The sequence below is a fragment of the Pteropus alecto genome, unplaced genomic scaffold, assembly GCF_000325575.1.
Source record: "Pteropus alecto unplaced genomic scaffold, ASM32557v1 scaffold106, whole genome shotgun sequence".
NCBI lineage: Eukaryota > Metazoa > Chordata > Mammalia > Chiroptera > Pteropodidae > Pteropus > Pteropus alecto.
The window spans coordinates 19,111,073-19,137,635 of record NW_006442103.1 but is presented as its reverse complement, the minus strand read 5'-3'; the positions used below and the strand labels follow the sequence as shown (position 1 = coordinate 19,137,635).

The following is a 26,563-nucleotide window of genomic DNA, read 5'->3' as shown; positions in this document are numbered from 1 at the left end:
CATCCAAGTCACACAGGACGAGGAGCCGGACGGAGATTAAACCAGGAACAGTTTAATTGTCTGGCTTTCTCCCTCCGGTCCCCCACTGTTAGTATCTCTACAAGAATAAAGGATTCCTGAGAGCCCGTCCCCTCCTCTCCCTGGGCCCTCCCCCGTGACAGGACTCATCCCTACCAACCCCCCTGGATTTCTGGGGGGAAAAAGACAAGTGAAAGGCACTGCAGAGGCCGGGGCTGGAGTGCCAGGGAGCCTGAGGGCTGGTGCGAGGGTGGCCAGGCCCCAAGTCAGCCTGCAGGGATGGGGTGGGGGCTGAGGCAGCTTCGGCGTTCGGGGCCCTGCCTCCCAGCCCGGCCCCAGCGGGGAGTGCAGCAGGAACGGAATTAGTGTCGGGCTAAGGAGGCGTGGTGGCCCACTCTATAGGACCCAAGGACCAAACCCAGGGTGGGGACTGCAAATAACTATAATGCTCAAGTCTGTCGTCGTTGGGGGTTAAGGGGAGAGGAGCTGAACAAAATGCGCGTTATGAGACCCCCCAGCCTGGGGACCAGGCAGCAGCAGTGACCCAGGCTCCCGAGGAAGGGGGAGGGGGCCAGTCAGTCCAGGTCTGGGACCTAGTTGTCCCCGCTGCCTCCTTGCCGAGCCCTGATGAACGCCATGCCGTGGGTGCGGAAATGGGTCTTGAGGTTGAGGGGGCTGTCACAGCTCTTGCCGCAGACCTTACAGGTCAGTGGGCCTCCAGAAGCAGGTGAGGGTGGCTCTCCTCCGTCTGGGTCAGACCTCGGAGTGGGGGCCTCTTCGTCTCCGGCCCCCAGGCCCAGGGCAGCGGCACCCCCGCCGCGCTTCTTCTTGTGGCTGATGAAGCGGTGCCGGCTCAGGGAGCCAGGGGAGGCGAAGCACAGGCCGCAGTCGAGGCACTGCTGGGTCCCGCCCTCCACCCTCAGCCCCACCATGAGGCTCTGCTCCAGGGGCCCAGCGCTCCGGTAGCGCAGTGGGCCGCCCGGCCCGGGTCCGCCCCTGGGGGCCTTGGCTGGCGGGGTTGTGCTGTCAGGCTCCTCACTGCAGGAGTCGGAGGACTGGCGGCGTTTCAGTCCTGGCCCCTGGAGCAGAGAGTGCAGAGAGTGGGCCCCCCATCACCCCCAGTGACCCCAGCATCCCAACCGAGCTCCGGAGGCCGGTCTTGAGCCCTGCAGGTGCCCACGGCCCAGACAGTAAGGCGGGCCTGCGCCTACCTGGGCTCTGGCACCGGGGCCCCGAACCACAATGCTCCCCCGGCCAGGGGACTGGGCCCCGAGCGGCAGGCCATGCCGGACCTGGACGTGCTTCTCCAGGATCAGGCGGCTGCTGAAGGTGCGCTTCCCCTCCGTGCAGTACCTGGGGGGAGCGGGCGGGTGGGCGCAGGGCTCCAGAGGGCGTCCCCAGGGCAGAGGGAGGCCTCGCCCTCCGGTCCACTCACAGAGGCGGGTGGCAGGCACTCTGGGGGGGCTGTGGCTGGGCCCGCAGGGGATGGAGGAGGGCAGGGTTACCTGCACGGGTACACTCGCTTGATGCCCTCGTGGTTGACCCGGACGTGGCGCCGCAGGCTGGGGGCCGAGCAGAAGGAGCGCTCACACAGGCGGCAGGGGAACTTCTTCACCGACTGGGACAGCAGGGTGGGGATGCTCAGGGCCAGCTCTGAGACGGCCCCACTGCCACGCGGGCTGAGCCCAAGGCCGCCCCTGCAGCCCACCTCGCTCACCTTGCCATGCTCCTTCTTCATGTGGGCCACATACTCGTCACGCTCAGGGAACCAGGAGTGACAAAGGCCACAGGTCCAGCCTCCAGGGCCCCCACCTCCAGCCTTGGCGCCTTTGGTCCCCAGGTCCCGCCGGGGCCGTCTGGTTGGACGAGGGGGCTCCGGGGAGCTGGGTACTTCCTCCTCTTCGGAGGATGAGGACGACACCTCCACAGGGGGCGCCGCCCCTCCCCGAGACACAGCCCGCTCCTCGGGCTCAGCCTTGGGGGTCAGAAGGGCACCCTCGGCCCCTTTCCCGGCAGTCTCCTCCCCTGAGCGCCCAGACTGGTGCGTGTTCTGCGAGGAGGAGACCGGGGGCGGCTGTGGGGGCCTCGCTGAGCCAGGGCCCCCTCTCCCCCGCCCCCACTTCCTGAAAGCGAGGCGACCCTGGCAGCAGGCAACGCAGCTGAGCACCCCGCCTCCATCCCCGGGCTCCTGTACCTTGAGATGCTCCAGCATGGTCCTTTTTTGGGCAAAAAGCAGAGGACAAGACGGGCACTTGAAGACGCTGACGCGCTGGGGCAGCAGGTGCTGGTCGAAGTGTGAGGAGAGGAGGGGCTTGTGAGTGAAGACCGTGTCGCACATGGCGCACTTGTAGATCATCCTGTGCGGGGAGAGGACAGTGCAGACACCCTGGCCCGTCGGGGCCCCCCTCCGGCCCACCCCCCACCCCCGGGTCTCACTTGGCCTGCTGCGCGTGGAAGCTGGGGTGCTGGGTGTAGAGGTGGGCGTGGGCGCTGGGTGCGGACTTGAAGGCCATGGGGCAGATGGGGCACTTGTGGAAAACCTCGCAGTGTGACGTCTGGATGTGCGACTTGATGGAGTTCACACCCCCAAACACCACTGCACAGCTGGGGCACCTGTGGGGACACGGGGCGCTGTGTGAGGCGGGCCGGCTCCGTGCCCTGCCCGCCCATGTTCATCCTTGGGGACAGGGTGGGCTCTGAGCTCGTGGGTGCTGGAGCCTGAGCGAGGCGGGGAAAGGAGGGAGCTGTGGAGACCATGTTCCCAGGGGAGGCCGGTCGAGGCAGCACTGAGCTCCGGAGGGGCCCTGCTCCACCTCCCGTCACCGGATGTGGACAGGCTGACCGCAGGCTGTAGGTGCCAGCACGCTGGGGCCGAGGGCCGGAGCAGGGAGATGGGGCTCTCTAGAGGCAGGTGCCAGGAACCCTAAGGCCCGCAGGTGCGTGGGGGAGCCCATGCAAGGGCGGACAGGCGCGAGGCACCTGTATCCTACACGGCGGGAGAAGTGCAGACAGGCTTCCCGCAGGTGGGCCTGGAAGCTGGCTTGCAGGAAGCTGTCCCCGCACTCGGGGCAGACGTGGGGGGCCCGGTTCTTGTGCATGCGCTGGTGCGCGCTGAAGCTGCAGCGATTGGAGAGCATCATGGGGCAGGTCGGGCACACCTGTCGAGGGGTTGGAACGAGGCACGTCGGGGAGGAGCGGCCTGTCCCCCTTACGCTTCCTAACCAAGCCTCTCAGGCCTTCCTCGATCCCATGCCCATGGCGCCTGACAGTCCCCTCCCCAGGGAAGGGTGGTGAAAGGCAACTCACGTTGCTGGTGGCCCCGGGGGCAGGAGGCCCGAGCTGCTGGAAGTGGGCGGCCATGCCGGCCCTGTCGCGGCACTGCTCCCTGCACTCCAGGCAGCGGAAGCACGTGGAAGCAGAGGTGGCGGGGGCGGCCGGCGGCTCGGCTGAGAGCGGCAGCACAGGGGCTTCGGCAGCAACCGCGGCAATGGCGGAGGCGATGGCCCCGTCGCCCTTGCCCAAGGCAGGCAGGACAGCCAAGGCCGGAGGTCCGAGGGCGGGCGGGACAGCCAGCAGGGGCGTGACGTCCGGCTGCCCCACCATCTGGTCAAGGGCCACGGGCCTCATGACCAGGTGCGAGCACTGCATGACCAGCCCCTTCTCCTTGTGCTCGCGCGCGTGCAGCAGCAGGCTGCACTTGTTGAAGAAGACCAGGCGGCGGGCGCAGTGGTTGCAGGTGACCTCGATGCGCATGCTCCGGCGGTCGTAGTGCCGCGCCAGGCTCTTCTCCAGCGAGAAGGCGTCCCCACACTCCAGGCAGCGGTAGCCGCTCGGGGGCAGGGCCAGCCCGGCCTCAGCCGGCGGGCTCAGGTTTGGCCGGTAGGCCGGCAGCAGGTTCTTGCTGTTGAGGATCTTGTTGAAGGCCTCCACCAGGCTGGACTGGGTCCGCGAGATGACCGTGCCGCCCCCGGCGCCCGGCGCGGTGGCCGGCTTGGAAGGCTGCACCATCACCACGGAGGCGCCGTTCACCTTCTGGCCCCCCGTCCCCAGCCCTGCCCGCCCCTCAGCCTTGGGCAGGGCTTGGGGCACCAGACCCAGCACATTCTTAGCCATCATCTTCGGGCTGGTAGCGGTGCCCCCAGGTAGAACCACAGCTTTGCGGGCCACACTGGCCGCCATCAACATGGCAGTACTCGCGTTCTGGATGGTGGCCACAGGCAGCACAGTGCCCTTCAGCCTCGTGCCATCACCCAGCTGGACGCTCACCACCTTTGGAGCCTCAGGGGTCGGGGCTACAGGGGACAGCTTCAAGAGGCTGGCCTCGGCCAGGAAGGTCCCCTCAGCCAAAGGGGCAGGTGGATCAGGGTCTGAGGGGACCCGGGTCACGGTCCTCGTGACACTGCCGCAGGATGTTTTGATGGTCTTGATCCGCACCTTGAGGGGCCTAGAGGAGCTGGAGGAGGCAGGGGAGTCATTGCTGTCCTCGTCGGCAGCCTCGGCGCCACTAGAGGGGCTCTGGGGACTTGCCGTGGGGGACTTGTCCACCGGTCCCTCGTCCTCTTCCTCCTTTAGGGGCTGACAGCTGGGCACCTCTGGGGAGGCAAGAGGGCTGTGGTGCCCTGGAGACTGCTTGAAGAAGGGCCCCCCGGCAACCCGGGGAGGCGAGGCGCTGGCAGGGATGCCCGCAGCCTCAGGGCTCAAGCCCGAGGCTCGCTGGGCTGGGCCCGGGGGGTGGAGGGGGCTGCAGCCGCCTTGCTTCAAGGCACCCAGCAGTGGGGGGGAACCAGGGGGCAGCAGGGCCGGGCCATTCTCTCGGGCCAGCTCAAAGGGTGAGGGGAAAGGAGGTGGGGTCACGGCCCCTTCCCGAGGTGGGGAGGGTGCAGACAGAGGCAGGGGATCGGGGTGCTCTCCTGACTCAGGCCCAAAATGATCAAAGAGGTCCAAAGGAGCTTTGCCTTCCGTGCTGTTCTCTTTCCAGGAACCCACACTAGGAGGAGCTGGAGGGTGGGGAGTTCCCGGAAGGGATGGCTCAGGGCCCCCAAAGCCGTTTTGCATCAGACGAGGTCCCACAGGCCCTTCCTTGGTCACGCCCCCGGCCCCAGCCTCTTCCCCTTCTGAACTTCCAACCAGGGACTCAGACTGCTCAGGACACACAGTGTTCTTGACAATGACGCTGACTGCTGAGATGTCCGCTGCCGGCAGGCCAAGGTCAGAGGCCTGGGCTGGAACCCCAGGGCCATCCCCAGGAGCTGCTGCTGCTGCTTCTCCAGATTCACCCCCTACACTGGGTTCTGGCTTCACTGAGCCTCCTGGCCCCTCGTTTTCTTCCGGCCCAGAGTGGATGGCTTCATTTGCATCAATGTCGGGGATGTCAAAGGCGGCAAGGAGGTCGTCAAAATCAGGGGTCTTCATGTCTCCCATGGCGGCAGATCCCTGGCCTGATGAACAGGAAGGAGAGGGAGAAACTGAGACCTCCGGAAGCAGGCGCCCTGGACCTCCTCCCTCCGCGTCTCCACGTTCACGCGCTCTCGGAACCCGCGCTCACTCCGACGTGGCGGACCAGCTCAGTGCGGATCCGAGGGCTGGTTGGAGGCACCTGGTTCGCCAAACCCTAAAACTGAAAGGAAGGCAGGGTGTTCTTTCCAGAGAAGACACCAAGGGCCGGAGAAAGAGAAGAGATTCCTGAGAAACACAGGTTACGAGATGAGGGTCGCAGAGGGAGTCCAAGTATCTTGGTTGAAACCACCACAGTCCTTCCTGTGCCCAGCACAGAATCAATCGATTAATCAATACTACTATCAAGAAGAATGGACACGACACTCTGGGTGTAAGGCTTCATTCATGCAGGATGGGATCCATCTATATTCTTCATGGATCTTCTTAGGGGGGGCCACAGAGTTCTGAAAACCATGTGTACAGAAGGTCTGGGACCTAAGCTAAGACACAAGGAATGGTTCTAGCTCAAGCCTTATCAATGGCCTGCTGGATAAGTGAGTTACTCCACTCCCTTTTGCTGTTCAAATGAAAGAGGGGGCAAGTAATCCATATATCATAGGGTTATTCTGAGCATAACATGAAGTTGTAAACGTGAGAGTCAGAACCCAGGATACAAGTAATTACAGCTGAGACCAACAAAGCATGTCACGATGACGGGGCCTGGGAAGGACTAAGCACTGGAAATCTAGGGCCGGGGTCATTGCAAGGTCAAGTCTGAAGCACTTGGGGTCATCACTGGCACCTGGAGACCTAGCTTGGTTAAGAGGGAGAGAGGCAGACTAAGAGAAATCGCCCAAGAGACCAGGATAGATTAAGACGAAGGAACAGAAAGACAAAGAGACAGAGAGGAAAACCCTGAAGGCAGCACAGTCACAAGGGCCTCAGCCTAGGCCTCTGCTGTCACAAACACCTGGTGCTCCCTCACCTACCTTCCCCAGAGTGCCTCTGGCCCTCCCCTGGCCCTCCCCAGGCCAGCCCCTCCTCCCTCTCCACCTCGCTCTCTCAGGGCTAAAACTCCAGGGTACCCGGTTATCCAGCACAGCTGCCCCCATGGGGAAGAGCCAGGCCCCTCGCCCCTGCCATCTCACCTCTGCTCAGAGCTCTTCGCCCCAGTCTGTCCCCTAACTCACGCTCCTCACCCTTTTAATTTTCCTTTGGCAACAGCAGCCCAGGAAGCCTCACCCAGCCCAACCTGGCCCAATACAAAAAGAAAAAAAATCCCACAAGACTTATGTGTCACTAAACCAACAAGAAGGCCAGCCTAGGGCCGGTGGGGGACCCAGGTCTGTTCCCTACCAGTTTCTCCCACAAGTGTTTCTGTATCTAGGAAGAAGCAACAGAGGAAGTGCTGGCCCTTAACGCTCTGTGCCCAGCTTGCGAGCCATTTCTCAGGGCCAATCCTCTCACCTCTTGCCAGCCTTACACTGTAACTGGAGATAGTCCCAGCAGGTGGCAGCTGGCATTGCTGGGACCAAGGTGGGGGTGGAGGGAGAGGGTACCAATTAAGAGGAAGAAACAGGGGTCCTCCCCTCACCCGCCCCCCCAATTCTGCAGGCTCTGGGTTTAAACAAAGCCCTCCACCTCTTGCCTCTGCCGGGGATGGATCACTAGGCCCTCCTCCCCGCTGCTCTGCCCGCCTGGAGGCCTGGCCACCATACTCAGGGCCACGGAAAAGTGGGCTGGAGGATCACAGATCAGCGAGGACAGTGAGAAAACATCTGCAAACTCGCCTCCCCCAGGCAACCCCCCCTTGGGCGTCCAAGTGACTTAGAGGTCATCCGATAGCCAGGAGCAGACAGTAGACCAAGCAGAGGAGCTCAAGGCCGAAGAGGCTTCCCCACCCCCCTGCCCAGGCCTTTCTGCGGCTGCTGCGCCCTGTCTCTTGGGCTCCAGCCCCCCGCCCTTTCCCTCTGTTCTTCCCCAAAACCAAAGGAAGGGGCTGAACAGGAAGAGGGAGAACTGGCCGGGTCGGTTGGGGGCTCCACTGCCCTTTCCCGGGCCGGGGCCTGCCGCGCTGAGGAGGGCGAGGGGCCGGCGGCCGGGGGCGATTAGACTGCAGCCAAGCTGGGCAGCGGGCGGAATTAAGTCCCTGCCATCTGCCGAGGGCCGGCGCCGGGAGCACGTCCCGGGTTGCGGGGAAGGGGCGGGGTGGACATAGGAGAAGCCAGAGGGGAAACTGAGGCGTGCGGCGCTTCTCTCGCTCACACCCGCGACCGAAGGGAGGGGACCGGCCAAGGCCAAGCCAAGCCCTTGGGGAGCCGCAGCGCAGCGCCTCCGGGCGCAGGACCACACACGGGAGGGGGCAGGCGCGTGGAAAGAGAGCAGTGGGGAGGGCACGGTCTTTGCGAGACTCGCAGCTCCCCAGCCGGGGTCCGTCCCAACTCCGGCCTCCCCTCGCCCCCCTGCGCAGCTCAGCCTCCTCCTCCCCCTGACTCCCGAGGCTCCCTCGAGGTTGTGGAGTGAGCAGGAGAAGCGTGGCGGCCCGGGGCGCGAGCCGGAGTCCTGCCCGGGCCCGGACGCTGACCCGCGCCCAGTCGGGGTGCAGGCTCTGCTCCGGCCTGCCCAGGTCCCCCGCCCCCACCCCCGGACACGGACACCATTTTAGGTCGCGACATCCTGCAGCCTCTAGCCCCCGGGCCACGTTTCGGACGCCCCTTGGGCTGGGGGCGCCAGGACTTGGAGACCCCGACCCTCCCTCCACGTTTACCCGGCTAGGGGCTGTGCTTTCAACAGGCTGGGAGTTTCGCCCATCCGCCCCAAGCAACAGAGGCGGTGTCCCGGCCTTCTTAGAAGCAGCCCCAGGGGGGCGGCGCGGAGAAGGGGGTAGTTGACCAAGTGGGGGAGGGGCGGGGTATTTACCCGCCCCCTGGGGGCGGGGCCAGGGGCGGGTATTCACCCCGGGCACGCTTACTTGTTTGGCTCCCAGTGCGGGCCGAGCCCCGGCGGTCTCTCCCGTGCTCCAGCCTCTGCCGCCGCCGCCGCCGCCACCGCCCTCCCCGCGGCCGCCGCTACTTCCTGCTTCTCTCCCGTTCAGCCTTCCCCTCCCTTAGCTCCCTCTGCGTTCCCGGTCTGGGCTGCCCGCTTTCGTACTCGCCATTGGCCAAGCGCCCCGTCGTTCAGCACGGCGCCCCGCCCAGCCCCGCTCTGGGTTGGTCTTAAGTACTGCCGCTCGGAACTAGCCCCGCACAGCCTTCCCAGCCTCATTGGGCAAGGAACCTGGTCCTTCTGAAGATGCCTCTCGCCATTGGTTGTGCCGGGGCCCAACCTGCCCCATTTGTGCGTCTCAAAAGCGATTGGCCGCCGGTACTGTCGTTTAGGAAATAGCCAATCTGATTCCCCGCTTTCCTACTGGAGGCGGTGACTACCCAGGTGCGTCTCCGCCCCCTCACTCCCTATTGGCCGCGATCCTGAATCCCGCAGTTCACTTATGCAAATTTAAGGAACGCTCAGCTTCTATTTGGTGAATACTTTGAGGGGAACCTCTTCGACCCTGAAGGGACCCCGGATGTGTAGATCGGTTTGCGCTTTCTCAAGCTAAACCCCAATGTCAGTCATGCAGTGCAGAAGTCACAGAATGGGATGTCACCCAAAACATTACGTCATCTGATTGACCATTTCCCCGCGGTTTTCCTACTGTCTAAATCGCTATCTAATCTAGATGGATGAGGTCCTCGCGCGGGCCAGCTCCTGGGCAGCGGCGTCACCTATAGCTCCTCCCTCTGCGGAAAGGCTGGGAGCGCGGCGGGTTTTGGAGTGTAGAAGGAACCGGCACCTGAAGCTGGGACAGGCTTGCAGGCCGGAAGTAGAGGAGAGGTGACGTTCGAGTGCTGGCGTGGCCTGGGCCATTTCCAGGGGGATCTTAAAGCGGCATATTGGTAGGCTTCTCAAACACGGGGAGGTGAGTGAGAGAGAGACGAGCGCACGCGCGCACGCACGCACACACTCTTCCCATTTTAGAGCGCTCCCCTTCCCTGCCCCCAGCATGGGGTGGGGGCGGAGTCGAGGCCGTTTTTCCCGCGCTTTGTTGCCCCGCCCCCGAGAGGCGGGAGAAGGGGAGGGATACTCGGAAACAGAGTTGCTTTGCTGCTCCAATGAGCACGCGCTTGCAGAATTCATCGAGAGGCGCGGGGTCCGCCTCGCGCACGCTCCATCCGCGCAGCCTGCAGCGCACGCGGCTGCTCACAGCCGGGGCGTGGCTATTGAAAGTCTTTCTGTTTCCCCTGGACCCAGGACCTCGGCGCGCGCTGAGTCTGCGTAAGTGACAGCGGCTAGAGCTTCTGGATGGGGCTCTCGGGTCACCACTTACCACATGGTGCCATCTAGCAAGTCGCTCAGTCTCCCTGAACCGGTTTTCTCATGAGTAAAATGGGGATTATAATATCCACCTGACATGATCATCTGTGTGAGGATTAAAAGCGTTTAGAATTTCAAAGTGCTTTGTAAAGTGGTGGGCAAACGGGATTCGAACCCCTTACTCCTCCTTTCCGTAGGTCGCCCGCAGTCTCCAGCTCCCAGCGCCGTTCCATCTCTGAGCCACTCAGTGGCATTCTAGTCCCACCTCCTCGGAGTCTTCCTGTGCGGAATAATTACTACTCAGATACACATGTGGGACCTATTATAAGAACTGGATGTATATGAACTCATTTAATTCTTACCACAACCCCGTGTGGTAGGTACTATTATTATCTCCATTTTACTGGGAACTGGCACAGGCAAGTTAGGTTAGATGATTTACCCAAGGTCAAAGGCAGCATGGAGTTAAAACTCTTAGCATCCAGAAAGCTAAACACTATTTCACAGATTCCCTTGCCAGGAAGATTCTGGGTAGAAGTTTGTTCTTCAGTCAGATGCACTTTCATTCATTGAAGAAATAATTCAACCAATATTTTTCGAACACTGGGGTACAACAGTATTGTAGGCACTGATACAGCAGTGAACAAAGCAGATTAGAATTCCCATGCCCATGAAAATGTAGGTTCCTGTGGAGAAGACGATAAATAAGATAAATGAGTAAAATACATGGAAACAAGTTAGAATCGATCATTGCCTGGGGAAGAAAAATAAAGCAGGACTATCAAGCCATGAAAAGACGTGGAGGAACTTTAAATGCACATTGCCAACGGAAAGAAGCCGATCTGAAAGTGCCATATACTGTGAGATTCCGAGTATACAGCATTCCGGAAAAGGCAAAGCTGCGGACACAGTAAACACACCAGTGGTTGCCGAGCGTTCAGCTGGAGGAAGGGATGACAAGGTACACAGGGGATTTGGGGAGCAGTGATACTATATGATACTATACGATAGTATCTGTATGACACTGTAATAGTGGATACAGGACATTATACATTTGTCAAAAGCCCTAATGTAAACTATGGACTTTAGTTAATAATTGTGAATATTGGTTCACTAATCGTAACAAAGGTACCGCACTAATATAAGATGTAATGATAGGGCGAAGGAAGTATATGGGGATTCTTTGTAATTTCTGCTCGATTTTCCTATAAACCTAAAACTGAAAGAGTCTATGAAATTTTTTTAATGCGAAAATAAAGCAGGAAAGGAGGACAGGAAGTGTGGGGAGGGTTGCAATTTTTGATAGGGTGGACAGTGCAAGCCTTTCTGAGTAGGTGGCATTTAAGTAAAGGCTGAAAGCTGGCAAGTGAGCCACACGGCTATCTGGGACGAGAACATTCCCAGAAGAGGGAACAAATGTGAGGGCTTGAGGTGGGAGCGTGTTCCAGAGAGGTCGGGGAGTGGAAGTCCTCAGGTCATGAAATACTTTGGGGAATGTTGAAGGACTTTGGTTGTTTTCTCACAGTGGAGTGGGAAGGAGCCAAATGGCGTGGTGGCCTGAGCTTTTAAAATGGTTGGATGTGGGGTACGAAAAAGAAAAACTCAAAAGCTTGGGGCCTGAGGAAGTCAGAGAACGGTGGTGCCGTCTCCTGAGCTGGGGACACTTTAGGAGCAGGTTCTGGGGTAAGGTCATGTTTCTGTCATGTTCCATCATTACGCATCTAAGTGGAGATTTAAATTCGGGTGTCATCGGCTTACAGATAGTCTGTACAATCCAGGGAGAATGAATGAGGTCGCTAAGGGAAAGTATGAGGACGGAAAAGAGGACAAGTCCCAGGACCGAGCCGCAGGGACTCCAAGGATGAAGTCAGCAAGGCGGGAGGAAGCAGTAAAGGAGACCGAGGAAGAAGTGCAGTGAGAGGAAGGAGGGACCAGGACGGCACAGCTGTGTCCTTGAACCAAATAAAGTGTTTCCAGGGGAAGGAAGAATGACAGACTGTCATATGCCACTAAAAGATCGAATAAGATGAAGCCTGAGGGCTGACCAGTGGATTAAGCAAAATGGAGCTCATGGTGATCATGATAAAGACAGATTGGGTGGCTTGGACATTTTGGTTGTTCCAGGTTTGGCCATTGCGAACAAAACTACTACAAACATTCTTGCACTTGTATTGTGATGGACAGGTGCACAAATTTTTCTCGTGTATAGAGCAGAGTCATAGGGGATATGTATGTTTAGCTATCATACAGGGTACCCGTTTTCCTAAGTATTCCAATTGGTTAACAAAGCTGAAAAATGAGCGGGTTACACTGCAGAACCTCAGGATGATGACGAACCAGCAACATCAGGTGCCAAAAGGGAGCAGAACGGGGGTGGGGGTGAAAATAATCATCATCTCTGAGGAGGCGGAGGTGGGCTCACGAAGGCATGTTTGTGGCTTCAGATTTGTTCGTTTTTATGCTTCTCAATTTACATTCACGTTAAGCGTTTTATGTGTCAAATACTATTTATCTCTTTAAAGATAATAAAGGATTACGTGAATTTTACATTTTATTCCATCCCCTACAAAAAATCGTCCTCGCAAGTTGGTGCTCTGGGAAGTGCCGTGTTCACAGACCCCACCTGGCAGAAGTCAGGCCTCTTGGGTCCCTGATCTTTCGTTGCCTGCTGCCTGCTTTGCCATCTCTGTCTCCGCCACTCACCCAACCAGGCTCTGAGCCACTCTGTTCCCCCAATGCACATGGGCCCCATCAGCACAGACCGTTCCCACTAACTGGAACTGCCCAGCTCTTCCTTGTCGGCTGATACACTTTTTGCCATTACAGGGCTTTCAAATGTCGCCTCCAGGAGCCTTGCCGGAGGCTGCAAGCATCAGCCCTTTCTCAGCTGTTCCCCAGTGCCTGCTCAGGCCTCCCGGGGTACTTCCACAGATGTGCAGTCTCATTTCTGTGCTGGCCCTGCCCGGGCTCAGAGTCCCCAAAGGCCAAAATGCTGTATGCTATTCACCTCTGTGGCCCTAGTGCCTAACACAGTGACTCCCTGCAGTGTCTCTTAATTCCAAAGCAAACAGCCCCAGGGCAGGAGACAGGCAAGGTGATGGGAGAGGGGAGGAGGTTAACAGGTCAGGACTTAGAGATCAGGTACTGGAGACAGAGAACTCAACAGAGGAGCTCCCCTTCCCGCCACGAACCCCCTCACACTCAAAGCCACCCCTCTGTGAAGTAAAAAAGAAAAAAAAAAAAGTTGCCAAGCTTTATTTGAGTTGCAGTGGTTACAGACAACATACCGAGCCCTGTGTCCCCGCCACGCAGCCCCGAGCGGGCTCAGCTGCCCTTTCCCTCCAGTCTCATTTCTTGTCCTCCTCCTTCTTGTCCTTCTTGCCCTCCTTAGTGGCCTGGGAGGCCAGGGAGCCCATGGCATTGCGAATGGCCTCGTTGTTGGGGTCCACGCCTGGAAGGTTCTCCAGGACACTCTGAAGAAACTCGGGGTCCTGCATCACATCGTAATCATCTTCCTCCTGCAAAAGGGTGGTGTCAGCTCGTGGCAGGGGCGGGGGGCAAGTGGGCACAAGGGACATGAGCACGCTCCCGAGGGAGCCCCTCGCCTCCTGTCTGGGGCTGGGGTCACCTGGGGCTGAGGGTGGGAAGGACGACGCAGCAAACACGAGAGCCTCTACCTGCTGGGACGCGCCCGTTACTAACCAAGCGGGAGAAACCGGAGCTTTGCTTCCCGCACTCCAGGGTGAGAACAGATGCCATCGCGTCCAGGTTTCCTACTGTCGGACACCTGCTCCCCCCTTTGCTTTTTTCTAGACCCTCTTTTCACTCTCCTGGGAGGATAACATCCTAGACACCTGTCCGGACCGCTCACACCAGCAAGGAAAATTACAGGATACTGGGACACCTGTAACCTCTGATCACGAGCATCACATCACCCTCGCGAGCTTTACACAGAGAGGTGCACATCCGTGTTAGCTTCCTCCCGCCCCTCGACGAGCCCACCTGCGAGCCTGGGAGAGGCGCCATGCCAGGCCTCCAGGGCTGCGGCTCTGAGCACGAGGGGGTTTTGGGTCTGATGAGGGCAGGGAGTCATCACCGGCCCTCACCTTGGCGGGCTCTGATGTGTCCATGGCTGAACTGGCATCAATGTCAGCGGCTTCTGCCTGGCCAAACTCTGAGGAAAAGAGGCCAGCGTGTTCAGTTCCGCCCCCAGCCCCACAGCCGCCCACCTGAGCATACCCGGCCGGCCCGCGGCACCTGCGCCCTGCAGGGACATCTGCATGGCATACGCGATCTGCTCCTCCTCAGTCATGCTGCTCAGGTCAGGGAGCCCGGGGCGGCCGAACTCCTGCTGGCCGATGGTCATCTTCAGCAGCGCGTCGTCTGAGTCTGGGAACGGAAGAGAGCGGCAGGGTAGAGCTGGTGCCACGTCCCCCACAGGCCCCCTCACGGCCTTGGCCCACACAGTCCCGACAGCCAGACCCCGCTCCCACCCCGTGTCTACACCGCCTGCCAGGGAGCGCCCCGCCGTCCCGGGCTTCAGAGTCCACCTCTTTCACCTTCGGTCCCGGAAGCAGCGATCCCGGCCTCGGCCGCGGAGGCTGCAGCTGCCCGCCGCGCCTCCTCCTCCTGCCGCTGCCGCTGCTCCTCCATGGAGACGCGGAGGGCCTGGAAGGCAGGGCCCGTCAGTGCCCCGCCAAGCACCACAGGTGGGACAGGACTGCAGGGGAAGCGGGAGGGGTGACGCAGGACAAAAGGACAGCCCTGGGAGAAGCCTGGGGTGTAGTCAGAAGCGAACAAGGGTCTGGCCAGATGGGCTTACGGGGCAGCGGGGCAGAAGGCGGTCTGGGGAAAGGAGCAAGGCTGTCGAGGGCTGCGCGGCCCCGGAGAAGCAGCTATGTGACGTGCGAGTGTCAGCAGAGGAGGACAGAGCAGGAGCCCTGGGCTCCACGTGAGGTCAGCGTTTGCTCACCAGGGCCAGCTCAGGGTCAGCACTGGGATCTACTCCAAATTCAAAGTCACTGGCACCAAGACCCAGCATGGCACCGCCTTCGCCAGCCAGAATTGGAGAGCTGATGAGGGCATCGGCCAGGCTAGGCCCAGGAGGCACCGTCACCAAATGAGAACCGGTTCCATCTTTGCCATTCAGTGTGTTCACAAAGGCCGTCAGCTTCTCTGTGTTCACCTCCTGCAGGACGGAAGGGTGCGGGAGGCTTTCTCCCTGCCCCACGGCCCAGTCGCTGCCACCTCGGTCCTGCAGTGCGGGCGCTCCCCTGGGTGAAGGCTGTCCTCACCGAACCAAGCCGATGCCCCGCAGCGGGTCCGTACTCACCTCTTCCCCAAAGTTGATAATGTCAACATTTACTTTCTCCTTCTTGAGGCGTTTAGCCAGTTTCACCAGCTGGGAAGAAGGGGAGAGAAATAAGGAAATCTGTCTCATACTATGAAGGGAAGTGACGCACCTCACAAAAAGCATACGGAAATCAGCTCACCTGCCCGGGGCCCCCAACGGAAGCACCGAACGCTGCATACCGGCCTTTCCCCTCCCAGAAGTGGTGACCCCAGCGCCCCTGCCTGGCTCTCCTAAGGGCTGAGACCCGGTCCCAACCATGTGCTGCCCACTGTCCCAACCTGTCGTGTGGACTCACATCCTTCTCGTTGTCCTCCACGGGGCTCCCCACGAAGGCGATGATGCGCATCTTGTGATTCTTGCCCTGTCGGTGCTTCAGAGCCAACTTGTAAAGAAGAGGAAGTTCTCAGAGTCGGCCAGAAGAATCACTGGGCTCGCTGCTGTCACTGTCCTTTTTTTCTTGTGGCTTCCATGTATCTCAAGTCTACCACTGTGCTGACACATGCAGGTCTCAACGCCACCCTCCACCCCCCTCCCGCTGTGCCTCTCTGTGGACGAGGAAAGGGATTACTCTCTGTTCCTGGGAACCTTCCCTTCACGAAGCTCACCGATCCTGGGGTTCACCCCGCACCCTTTCTACGCCTTTCTCTAGGCCCCTCTCTTCCCTGCCTGGCTCTAGCTCAGGATTCCAGGGGAGGAATGAACAACGCGGGAAGCAGAACCTGAGGGCAAGGAGGACTCACGTGGGCCACGCGGATGCCGGTGCAGAAGGTGATCTTGCCTTTGGGCTGCACGGTGTGGAGCTTGGACAGGATGCGGCCGGTGTCGGGGGTGAGTGTGGTCAGCACCTCACAGTCACTGGCAGTGGGGAAAGCATTTCCGCCATTTCAGGTCAAGACAAGGGCCTCCAAACTGTCTGACTCATCTTTCCTTTAGAGACTTTGATAATAACTGTAATCGCAATTTTTCCTAATCAAACATTTAATGTTTACAGAGATCTTAAAATTCCTCATCACGAGGAAACACAAGTAACAACTACAGGAGGTATGGTGTTGGCTAAACTTATTCTGCTTGTCTCCCAGTACGGTCGACTCTAATGACCGTGGGGTCTGGGAGGCGGCCCCCTGCACAGCCCGAAGCCCGTGTGTAACTTCTACCTCCCCCAAAACTAACTACGGTCCCTTGGTATCCTCAAGGGATTGGTTCCAGGACCCGCTGTGATGCTCAAGTCCCTTATATAAAATGGCCTAGAACAGTGCAGACTGCTGGCTCTGCACCTGGGGATTTCTACCTGCAGATCGAAAATACTGTTCTCGACCCACAACTGGCTGAGTCCGTGGATGCGAAACCCGGGGACGCGGAGGGCCGACCATCTAACTATTGGCAAGTGTCTGTGTGTGAGCGGACCCGTGAAGCTCAAGGCATTCAAGGGTCGACTGAACGTGCACGTAACAAATTATGCGGCACGCCTTAAACTTACACGTCATATGCCAACTGTATCTCAATAAAACTGGGAAAAACATCTGGTGTTGAGCAGACGTGAGGCACAGCAATGAGTGGCTGACTCTGTAAGAAGTTTGCCCTCTTCCTCCCTGAGTGTCCCCCTCGCTCCTCTCACGTTATCTTGCTCACAGGGCTGAGAATCTCCCACAACCAGGGGACACTGCTCCCTCCCATCCCCCCATTTCTAGATCCACTGCCCAGCTAAGACATGCACACTGGGCGAGGCAGTCACTCAACTGAGGATCATCGCCTCCTAACTGCTTTTGGGGCAACGGGATGTGTGTACGTGGCCCGGAGCTCTGACCCCAAATCACTTTTCATTGACTTTCAATTATACTGTGAAATTTTATCCCAGGAGACTTAGCTTTACACCTGTGTTCGATTCAGGTTATTATTAAAAACAAGTTATTTATATTTACACTGAAAAGTGAGGAAGTTAATCTAGGAAGGTCATGGGCAAAAGCAGCCTCACAGAATTGATGCGTCCATAGCGGGTCACATGTGGGAAACCCACGCCTGCCTGCAGAGCCCTCTCCTCCTCTGTCCCACGTACTTGGCTAGTGTGATGAGGCCCACGTTGTTCTCAGGGTTGCTGCGGGTCTTGGAGTGACATACTATGTTGACAGCGTCCTGCTGGGCCTGCAGCCGGGTGGGTAAGAAGTCCCCGTTCCTCATGTACTCACTGTTGTCCACGCTGTCACATTAGGAGGGAGAGAGAAGACACACGGTGTAGAATGTGAGGCATTCTCTGCAGCACCAGTGACCCCCCACGTCCTTCAACACCTCCCCTGGAAGGGGCATTGTGGGCATAACACTGGCTCTCGGTCTGTGGAACTTAGAATCACTTGCATTTTTTTTTTTTAAATATATGACCAAGCCTTATCTCAGACTTACTGACTCAAAATGGCCAAAGGAGAGAGAAAAAAAAAAGTTAAATCTCCCATCCAAGTACTGACCAGGCTCAATCGTGCTTAGCTTCCGAGATCAGACACGATGCGGTGCGCTCAGGGTGGTATGGCCGTTGACTAAATCCCTTCTCTACAGCATTCCGATAAGGCTGCAATCTACCTTCCAACTATCGTACACCATAGCTGACGTACCTCGACTACCTTTTTATAAGGTGCATAAGGACATGGTTCCATAGTATAGCACATCTACTTTACACGCAGAAGGTCCTGGGTTCACGCCCCAGTGGAGCCACGGTCCATGGTCCATGGCCATGCCACCCTGAACAAGCCTGATGTGTGATTTCAGAAGCTAAGCAGGGTCAGGCCTGGTTAGTACTTGGATGGGAGACTACCTAGGAAGACCAGGTGCTGTGGGCATAAATAAAAAAAAAAAATAATAATAATAATAAAGTGCATGTGTTATTAAGTGTTGTCATGGACTCTAAGTCTGCCATTAAGATGGGAGTCTTCCAAAGGAAATGAAGAAGGCAACTTAAAAATATTTATAAAACATCTGGCAGCACCGAGTGCAAGACGGCACAGTACAATCATCTGGTTAATGTGTAACAGCTCTGGCAGCTGGACTGAACTGCAAAAATGAGGGTTCATGGATTTGGGGTCTCATCTCTTCTTCCTCCGCAACTTCTCACAATCTTAAGAATCCAGATCATAGGAAATACAAGCTCCAGCTTCCCAGAGGCCAAAAGGAGGCAGGTAAGGGAAGTGGCCACACTAGCTCCTGAACAGGAGCAGTTCTGGATGACCCGAGGTCCCTCAGTCTTTAACAGTCACCGATTCCATCTGTGCTGATGGAAGGAAGCCATGTCCTAGCTAAGATGCCTCATTTACATGGGCAAGCAAAACATGGGCTTCGGGGGCAGTTTTCCTCTTTAGCATCCTTTGCCTGGCAAGAAATACAAACCAAAAATGATGAAGAGCAGTAATTAAGAAGCTACTGCAAGGCAAGGAGAAAAGGGAATAAAGGGCAGTGTTCAGGCACAGGCTCAAATCCCTATTCTGCTACTAATTCTAAGGTCCTGAGGAAGTTATTTAATTTCTTTAAGGTCCTATAACTTCATCTGTAAAATGGGTTTTATTGTACCTACCTCTAGGATTGCCATGAGGATTAAATGCATGGAAAGTACTAGCATACTGCCTGAGAGTGAGCATGAAACACAGACTGGTTCTTACCGTCGAGGAGGTCAAGGGCTGATTCTACGGACCACGCATTATTCTTTTTTCCCTGCTACACTGTTTCTGATTATTCCCCCTTCAGAGAAGTAACTGCCTCTCTAGCTCCACACACAGTGGTGAGTCCAAATATAAAAAACAAGGGAGGCTTTGAGGATGATCCAGATGGAACAGCTACTAAGTATAAGGATTGTGGGCAAGATCAGCAGATGGATGAGGGCTGGGAGGGAGGTGTCAGAGTGAGAAAGGGAGCTGGAGAAACAGGGAGAACTGACGGTGGAGAACATGCCAGTAGTTCTCATACTCTGTTGTGCATCTGTGCGTCAGAACCACTGGGAGGGTGATGACAGTGGTGGCGGTGGTGTTAAAAACACAGATGCTTTAACGCCTGTGTATGTATCCCTAAAAAATATATTAATTTTCCCAATTTTGAACTTTGTATGAATGGAATAATATACATATTCCTGGTGACCACTTTTCTCAACATTATGTAACTTTTTCCCAACAAAAATTCACATCAAAATAAGGGCTTATGTTGTTATCCAGCTATTCTAGAAAGTCTTCATTTAAAAAGAGAATACAGACGCCTGGACTTCCCTGACTGAGAGCCTGACTCAAGCGGATGGAGAGGAGAGTCAAATAGTTGCAATTTTTAATAAACTCCTCCAGAGAATTCTGAGGAAAGCAAAGCATGAGGCCCCATCCCCACCTCAGCTGGGCTATTACAGTAGGCCACCAATACATCCCCCTGGGCCAATCTGTCCTCCTAAACCAAACCATATCAATATTATTAAATGCCATTTTGTAACAGCTCTGCTTCCATCCCCCCACCTCAGAACTTTTTCCATCCCCCCACCTCAGAACTTTTTCAACAGTTCTACTGAAAGGTTCGACCACCCTCAACTTAACATTTGTGGTCTTCTACCTGGTCCTATCTACCTTTACAAAAAAAAAAAAAAAAGTGGGCGAATCATCTTAAACCAACAACCTTATAACGAAGTCACACTAGTCAATGTCCTAACCCCTAGCCAGGCCTTGGATGTTTACAATGCAGCAGCTTTGTCCTTCCCCCTGACTGTTAAGGCCTCTCCCTCCCGACATTTGTCTAAGTCCTTTCAAGGCCTCTCTTAAATTCTTTCTTGAGGACTCCTCAAGTGCCATGGCAATTAACATGTACAGTGCTCTGCAGTTTACAGAGAACTACGTTTTGCCCACCTGTGCCGTAAGGAGAGTGGATGCTATTAATGTTCCATTTTTTAGATTGATTTCCTTCCTACGTTCTCGAGAACATGCTGCTAAGTACCAAAAAACAGGTTTTTGGATTCCAAATCTTGTTCTCTTTCTAAGATGCTCTCTCCCACAGGTTACCAGATTTAGCCAACAAAAATACAGGAGTCCCAGTTTAATTTGAATTCCAGATAAACAACTGATAACTTTTTAGTATACGTATGTTTCTGCAATCTTTGGGAAATACTTATATCTTTTTTATATATTAAAGAGTATTATTTATTTGAACTTCAAATTTAATAGGGAATCCTATACTTTATCTGGTAATGCTATCCCCCCTCTCCCAAAGGAAAACTCCGTTCTGTCTAACTGGTGATCTGTGGTGTGTGTCTGTGTACTGTTGTGTGTTATATTATATGCACACGCTTAAAAGAAACTCTTGAAATCTTGCAAAAGTTTGTGTCCTCAGCTTCTAATCCAACTCATCATAGACACTCGCCCCAAGTCTGAGACTGAAGCTAGCTCACTAGAGAAGAGCCTTTGTGTCAGACAGCCCTGAGTTTAAATCTTGGCTCCACCACTTAATTAGCTGTGTGACTTTCGGTAAGTCATCGAAAATTGCTGAGACTCGGTATCATCTGTCAACCGAAGGGCTGCTTACCTTCAAGTGTTGTGAGCTTTAAGTGAGATAAAGTAAATTAATGCCTGATACAGAGAAAGCACTCTCTAGATAGTACCTCCGAAGATGACACAGGGAAAGGGCACAGAGGCAGAGGATGAATGGGCCGGGGAAGGGATTTATGATCGCTCTCCCTAACGTCTGGGATGGGAGGCAGAAGCAGGACTCTGGCTAAAGACAGGCCCGGGCCAGTCTGAGAAGACCACGCCGGAGGCGAGAGAGGCGGCGGGGATCCGCCGGTCAAGGGCTGTCCGCGGGGTGAGGGCTGGCGGGGGCACCCGGGACGGCCTCCTCTCCCGGGCCCGGGATGACTCAGGGAGTCGGCGGGGCGCCTTCTCTCCAGGCCCAAGGCCGCGTCTCGCCCATCGGACCCCCGCCCCCACCTCAGGCCCGCCCAGCCTCCGCGCAACACGCGCCCCCGACCCAGGTCCGCCCCTCACGGGGCCCCGAGACAGCTCCTCACCAAACCATGGTGCTCTCCAACACCATCTTGCCACCTTCCTCCCTCCCGGGCCGGCTCTCCGGACGGCCCAACAACAGCCTCTCCGATTGGCCAGCGCTCTCCACCAATCACAGGCCGCGTCCCGGCCAGTCGCTTCCGCCTCTATCCCCGCGTTGCCTTCTGGGAGTTGTAGGTACCGCCCAAATTAAAGGGGCGTGCGGGGCGAGCCGAGGACAGAAATAACGCGCAGAGGACCCCCGCGTCCACCTTGCCAGTCATTCGAGTTCTCCCGTGGAGTTCCCCGCTGGCGGGGTCTGAGAGAAGCTGTGGAGAAACCTTTGAAAGTGCCGCGATTGTGTCGGCTCCAGCGCCGTTGTTTTCAAAAAGTGGTAGGTTAATTTTTTCCAGGTCCCTCTGTACCCGGTAGCACTTTGTTCATCTAACTGCTAACTCCTAAGCCCTAGCCCTCTGAATTGCATTTATGTGTATCTCTCTCTCCCGTTTAATTAAAGCAGGAAAGGTATCCATCGGTGCAATGCCTGAGCCCAGTACAGAACCTGACTCATGGCAGGAGCCCAGAAAGGTTTGGCAAATCAATAATTTTAACTAATCTCTCAAAGAATGGGAGACAAAACTAGTAAACCATGTTGGTTTGTTAATCAAGAATAACATTAAAAAATGCTTTGGATTACTTTCCACCACACCTACATACCTGCAAGTAAAACCGGAAATTCCAGGTGTCTGTCTTGGGAGAAAGAGGGGAGGATCAATCATGGCTACAGAACGCCAAATTGAAAGGTGGGGATGGAGAAGAGTACTATACATATTATCTATATGTGGGTAAAGTTTCAATGAATATGTTCGAAAGTTATTGGTAACCATCAAAGATAGTATAAGAAATAAAATCTCCATATCACTAGAGGAAAAAAAAAAGTCAATATAAGTATAGACAGGAAGGGGGGGGATAACAAAGCAGAGAAAAATAATGCCAAGTTCAAACATAACCAAAATACTTAAAAAACAATTACATTTTTGAAAGAAAAAACCCAGCTACGCAATGTAACTAGAATATGCCAAACTAAGTGAGTGACAAAAGATAAAAACAGAGGGAGAGGAAAAAAATATATCAGGCAATAGTAATAAAAGAAAGCATGTGTAGCTATATTAATAGTGTACAAAACAAACCAGCACACATAGCTAAAATCAGATCAAGAGAAGATTATTTCATAAAGTAGAAAATTCATCAACAAATAATGCCCTGGGTTAATCAGGGTAATGCAACAAGAAAGAAAAGTTGAACATCAGTGGTAATTATAAGTTAGTATTCTAAATGTATAAGTTCAACCCAAACAAAGGCACTAGGAACTGAATGAATGTCATCATCACTGTTCTGGGAAAACAGGGTCCATGATATCTGTGCAGGGAGGTGTCACCATCTCAGCTTTAGTCAGTCATTTAATAGATTGTGACTAGTTTTTAGTTACAACACTTTTAAAAGTCTATGGAGATAGTGCAAAGAATACAAAATATAATGGCAATAAAAACAGAGTGAAAATTAGGTCCTACAAGATCGATTGAACCTAGAGAGAATGGAGAATTAATACTCTCTTCAAGTAGGGAAGACTTTGTGTTAGAATTATGTCAGAAGTTTTTCAATGAAGAGAGATGCGAGTTGCAACAATGCACACAAAAGATGAAATCTGATTTCAGCAAAAACGAGATCTATAATAATTTTAAAAAGCAGTAGTGAATAATTCATTCATTTACCTGTGGGTCAGGCACTATTCTGGGCACTCGGAAGGGAACAAAGCAAAGTCCTGCCCTCATGAACCTTAACATTCTCTAGGGGAAGGCAGACAGTAAACCAGTAAGTGAATATATATAGTCAAATAATGGTGAGCACGGGAGAAAAAATAAGCCAGGGTGGATGCGGTTTCATTTTTATATAAACAGGACATGAGGGAAGCCTTACATTGAACAGAGAGACCTGAAGGATACCTGGGGAAAGAGCAAGTACAAATGCCCTGAGGCAGGAGTGTATTTTAAGAACGAGACCAGTAGAAGCTGGAGTAGAGGGAGAGGGAGAATGAGAAGAAACAAGGCCAGAGAGTAAAGAGGTTGGATCATGTACAGTCTTGTAGACCATTTTAAGGACTCTGAGTGAGATAAGGAGCTGTTGGGACGTTTTTAACAGAGGATCTGACTTAAGGTTTTAACAGGACGGCTCTGCTCTGGCTGCTGCACTGAGAACAGGCTATGGGGAAAAAGAGCAGAGGGCGTTAGACCAGTTAGGAGACTGCTTCAGTAATCAGATGATATGATGGTGGCTTATGCTAGGGTTGTAACAAGAGATGAAATTGGTGACGTATGGTTAGATTTTGAGTACATCGTAAGGCACATAACTGATAGAATTTGCCAGTGGATTTGGTGGAGGGTGTAAGGGAAGAAAGTGTTGAGTAAAAGTTGGTTCTAAGCAACTAGAAGAATGGAAGATGGACAAGGAGGGGCGGGAACCAGAACTTTAACGTGGGCCATATTAGGTTTAAGACGCTCGTTAGACATCTAAATGGAGATGTCAAGGAAGTGGGTAGATATGAGTATACAGTTCAGAAAAAAGGTCTGGACTGCAAATAAATTTGGTGATACTGAAATGTTATTTAGATCACGAGGTGAAAGGGGAGTTGGACAAAGCATACAGGGTCTTTAGACCACTGTAAAGACTTTTAAAAATTACCTGGGGAGTGAATGTAGACTAAAAGAAGGAGTTCTGTGATTGAGCCCTGGACCACTTCAACATTTAGAGCTTAGAGAGAAAAGGAGGAATCAGAAAAGAGAATGGAGATGGAGCAGCACGGGGCCTTGGTCAGGACATCCAGGAGAAAGTAGCATCCCAGAAGCCAAGTGAAGAAAATGTGTCAAGGAGGAGGGAGTAACATACTATCAGATGCTGCTGACATGACAAGTGAGATGAGGACTGATACAGTTAGCAACATGGAAGGCATCAGCAACCTTAATAAAAGCTGCTTTGGTCCGACAGTGGGGACAAAAACTTGAGAGGGAGTTCAAGTGAGAATGGGGTAAAAAAAAAAAATCACGTGAAGATACGTTGAGAATTGCATTGTTAGGCTTTTTCATTGTGCAAACATCATAGAGTGCACATACACAAACCTAGATGGTCTACACACTAGCCTGTATGGTCTAGCCTATTGCTCCTGGGCTACAAGCCCATACAGCACGTTACTGTTAGAACAACGTAAGACGTAATCAGGTGCAAGAAAAAATGATGCATCAAGAGATAGTAAACATGAGATATGTGAAGCTGCTGCTGGTATAATACAGCACACTGTTTCATAGCAAACCTTTTTTAATATCTAGAAAGAGTACACTAACAAAAATAGTAAGCACATAAACCAGTAATGGTTATTATCAAATATTATGGAGGATACATAATTATATGTGCAGGTTTGTTTATACCAGCATCACCACAAACACTGTGACATTATGATGGCTCCGATGTCGCTAGGCGATAGGAATTTTTCAACTCCCTAGTAATCCTAAAGGACTACGGTAAGATATGCAGTTTGTCCTTGACCGAAATGTCACTACGTGGAGCATGACTGTGTTTGTAAAAACTTTTTTGTAAGACAACTAGCTAACTTTGACTGCTAACTGGATATTGAGGAATTAATAATTTTAAAAAATGTTATAATGTTCTCTTATGTTGAAGTATTTATGGATGGAAGGATATGTCTGGGATTTATTTTAATTCAATTCTTTGGAGGGTACAGAGAGCAAGTGGGGGAGGGGTAGAAAGTACAAATGAGACAGATTGGCCAGATTTATTCTGACGATTGAAGCTGGATGAGTACATGGTGGTTCCCCATACTACTCTACTTTTGACTTGGAAATTTCCATAATCAAAAGAAAAAAAGGGGAGGGGAGATGGAGGAATTTAGAAGCAGTAAGCAGATGCTTTATAATGGACTTTAAAAAGTAATTTTACAGGAGATATTCACCTGCTTCTTGTGTCCTTGGAAATCTAAAGAATAAACAGTTTAATCTGGGATCTATTTTAACTGGCAAGTGTTTGCTTAAAGAATGAGATTCTAAGTCTGGCGAGTAACTTTCGGAATAGCTGAGATTGACATGCTTAAAAGTAAAACATTAGACCAGGATTTCCAGCTTTATTGTCCTGTAATTTTCATTTCCCTAACTTTTGGTTACAGAAGCTTTCATTAATAGGCCCTGCTTGCATCTGAATAGACTGCAGGAGACAGCTATAAAATGAGCAGTAGCAGCTGCTTGCCACTAGAGGCACCCTCTGACCATTAGGGTGTTTGTAGCACTCGGCAGCTGAAAGAATAAGTTGAAGAGCCAATGACAAGCCAAGGCAAGGGAAGCCAAAAGACCATTTATGCCTAAAACATATTCAGATTCAACTCCTATTAAGGAAGTTTTCTCCTCATCCAGCCTACAGAAGGGCTCAGCCTGTGGCTTAAACTAAAATTCCAAACTCCGGGAACCCCCAGTTCCTCCCTCACTCTAATCGTTCTGCCAGGAAAGGTGCTTTACTGCCATCTCAGCTCTCCCTTCCTCTCTGCTGTCACAGTCTGGACCTACATCACCTTTGATCACAGTCCAACCAGCCGCCTTTTCCCAGCTACTCTGCTAAACTTCATCAACAGATTAGTCTCTGAATTATTTTGATCATGTCCTACTTAGGGCAAAACATTCTATGGTTTCCCATTGCCTATGGTTTAAAATACCCATTTCTCAGCCCAGCAGTCAGAGTTCTCAGTGTTGCCTCCCCTGCGTTCACTGCCACATTCTCGCTCAGGTCTCCCTCCGGCAGGGCCTTCATGGTGGGCTGGTCCTTGTTCCCACACCGCCAGGCCCTCATGCTCGAGTGCAACTTTCCCCAACACTTCTAGTCCACAGTAACCTCAGATCTTCCACCTTTCTGTTCTGTACCACCCTTTCAGAGAACTGAAACCCTTAACTGTATCACATCTCACGTGTTTTGCTGTGCATGTGTGTGCAGGCGCGTGCTCCTCCTGGACACTGTAAGCTCTTGAAGGTCAATTACTTCTTTTGACCTCCAACTGCCCAGCGCACTGCTTATTAGCTGCTGCATAAATTTTTGTAGAATATGATGTATGAAAAGGAGTAATATTTAGTTAACTTGTTTTTCTCCAAAGCTCCCCAACCCACAAGTCTTAGAAGGAGCCTCACCCCGCTTCTGTCTAGTTCCATCACAGTAGAAGAGCAACCTCACAAAGAGGAAAACAGGAGAGAGCAGTCTCCCTGTCTTTCAAAGACCGACACCCGATGGCCAGGTCCCGGGAAGGGAGGGAACCCCAGGGCCAACCGATCCCAAGCTTGCTTTTCCCACTGTTCCTTTCCTCCGAAACCTGAAG

At 54.0% G+C, this 26,563-nt stretch overlaps 2 protein-coding genes, 1 long non-coding RNA gene and 1 pseudogene across 10 annotated transcripts; 2 read left to right on the top strand and 2 right to left on the bottom strand.

Annotated features, from left to right (window-relative positions):
• Positions 1 to 32: 32 nt before the first annotated feature.
• On the bottom strand, positions 33 to 8,680 carry ZNF687 (zinc finger protein 687). 3 transcript variants are annotated; one of them, XM_015595530.2, is made up of 10 exons: positions 8,426 to 8,680; positions 5,564 to 5,635; positions 3,325 to 5,456; positions 2,998 to 3,176; positions 2,455 to 2,631; positions 2,213 to 2,375; positions 1,736 to 2,068; positions 1,524 to 1,636; positions 1,230 to 1,371; positions 33 to 1,097 (listed from the first exon to the last, which is right to left on the bottom strand). In XM_015595530.2, exons 3-10 carry the CDS (start codon positions 5,437 to 5,439, stop codon positions 612 to 614), a joined length of 3,708 nt encoding a protein of 1,235 aa, XP_015451016.1. In that variant the 5' UTR covers positions 5,440 to 5,456; positions 5,564 to 5,635; positions 8,426 to 8,680; the 3' UTR covers positions 33 to 611. The 3 variants fall into 3 exon arrangements, with proteins under 3 accessions (XP_015451016.1, XP_006919832.1, XP_006919833.1); XM_006919770.3 differs by lacking the exon at positions 5,564 to 5,635 and having other exon boundaries at positions 8,426 to 8,679; XM_006919771.3 differs by lacking the exons at positions 5,564 to 5,635; positions 8,426 to 8,680 and adding an exon at positions 8,222 to 8,358.
• A 209-nt stretch (positions 8,681 to 8,889) lies between these two features.
• On the top strand, positions 8,890 to 12,354 carry LOC112486142. Of its 2 annotated transcripts, none has more exons than XR_003048644.1 (2): positions 8,890 to 9,412; positions 10,005 to 12,354. It is a non-coding gene; the product is annotated as an uncharacterized LOC112486142 (long non-coding RNA). The 2 variants fall into 2 exon arrangements; XR_003048645.1 differs by lacking the exon at positions 8,890 to 9,412 and adding an exon at positions 9,614 to 9,768.
• A 692-nt stretch (positions 12,355 to 13,046) lies between these two features.
• On the bottom strand, positions 13,047 to 21,301 carry PSMD4 (proteasome 26S subunit, non-ATPase 4). Of its 5 annotated transcripts, none has more exons than XM_015595448.2 (10): positions 21,168 to 21,301; positions 17,214 to 17,354; positions 15,901 to 16,015; positions 15,456 to 15,542; positions 15,140 to 15,208; positions 14,780 to 15,028; positions 14,358 to 14,475; positions 14,065 to 14,196; positions 13,914 to 13,981; positions 13,047 to 13,325 (listed from the first exon to the last, which is right to left on the bottom strand). In XM_015595448.2, the coding sequence occupies exons 1-10, from the start codon at positions 21,191 to 21,193 to the stop codon at positions 13,155 to 13,157; spliced, it is 1,176 nt and encodes a 391-aa protein (XP_015450934.1). In that variant the 5' UTR covers positions 21,194 to 21,301; the 3' UTR covers positions 13,047 to 13,154. The 5 variants fall into 5 exon arrangements, with proteins under 5 accessions (XP_015450934.1, XP_015450935.1, XP_006919830.1 ...); XM_015595449.2 differs by having other exon boundaries at positions 14,367 to 14,475; XM_006919768.3 differs by having other exon boundaries at positions 14,780 to 14,995.
• On the top strand, positions 17,870 to 17,985 carry LOC112469143 (annotated as a pseudogene).
• Positions 21,302 to 26,563: the final 5,262 nt, after the last annotated feature.

Bases quoted from the DNA above. Each gene is read 5' to 3' on its own strand.
- ZNF687 (XM_015595530.2), bottom strand. From the start codon at position 5,439: ATGGGAGACATGAAGACCCCTGATTTTGACGACCTCCTTGCCGCCTTT. The intron at 2,376-2,454 runs GTGAGACCCGGG...CTCCCCGCACAG, and splicing joins TTCCACGCGCAGCAGGCCAA to GATGATCTACAAGTGCGCCA. The intron at 1,637-1,735 runs GTGAGCGAGGTG...CTGCTGTCCCAG, and splicing joins TGAAGAAGGAGCATGGCAAG to TCGGTGAAGAAGTTCCCCTG.
- PSMD4 (XM_015595448.2), bottom strand. From the start codon at position 21,193: ATGGTGTTGGAGAGCACCATGGTTTG. The intron at 17,355-21,167 runs GTGAGGAGCTGT...CTAATGTGACAG, and splicing joins TTGGAGAGCACCATGGTTTG to CGTGGACAACAGTGAGTACA. The intron at 13,326-13,913 runs GTGAGGGCCGGT...ACCCTTTTGCAG, and splicing joins ACACATCAGAGCCCGCCAAG to GAGGAAGATGATTACGATGT.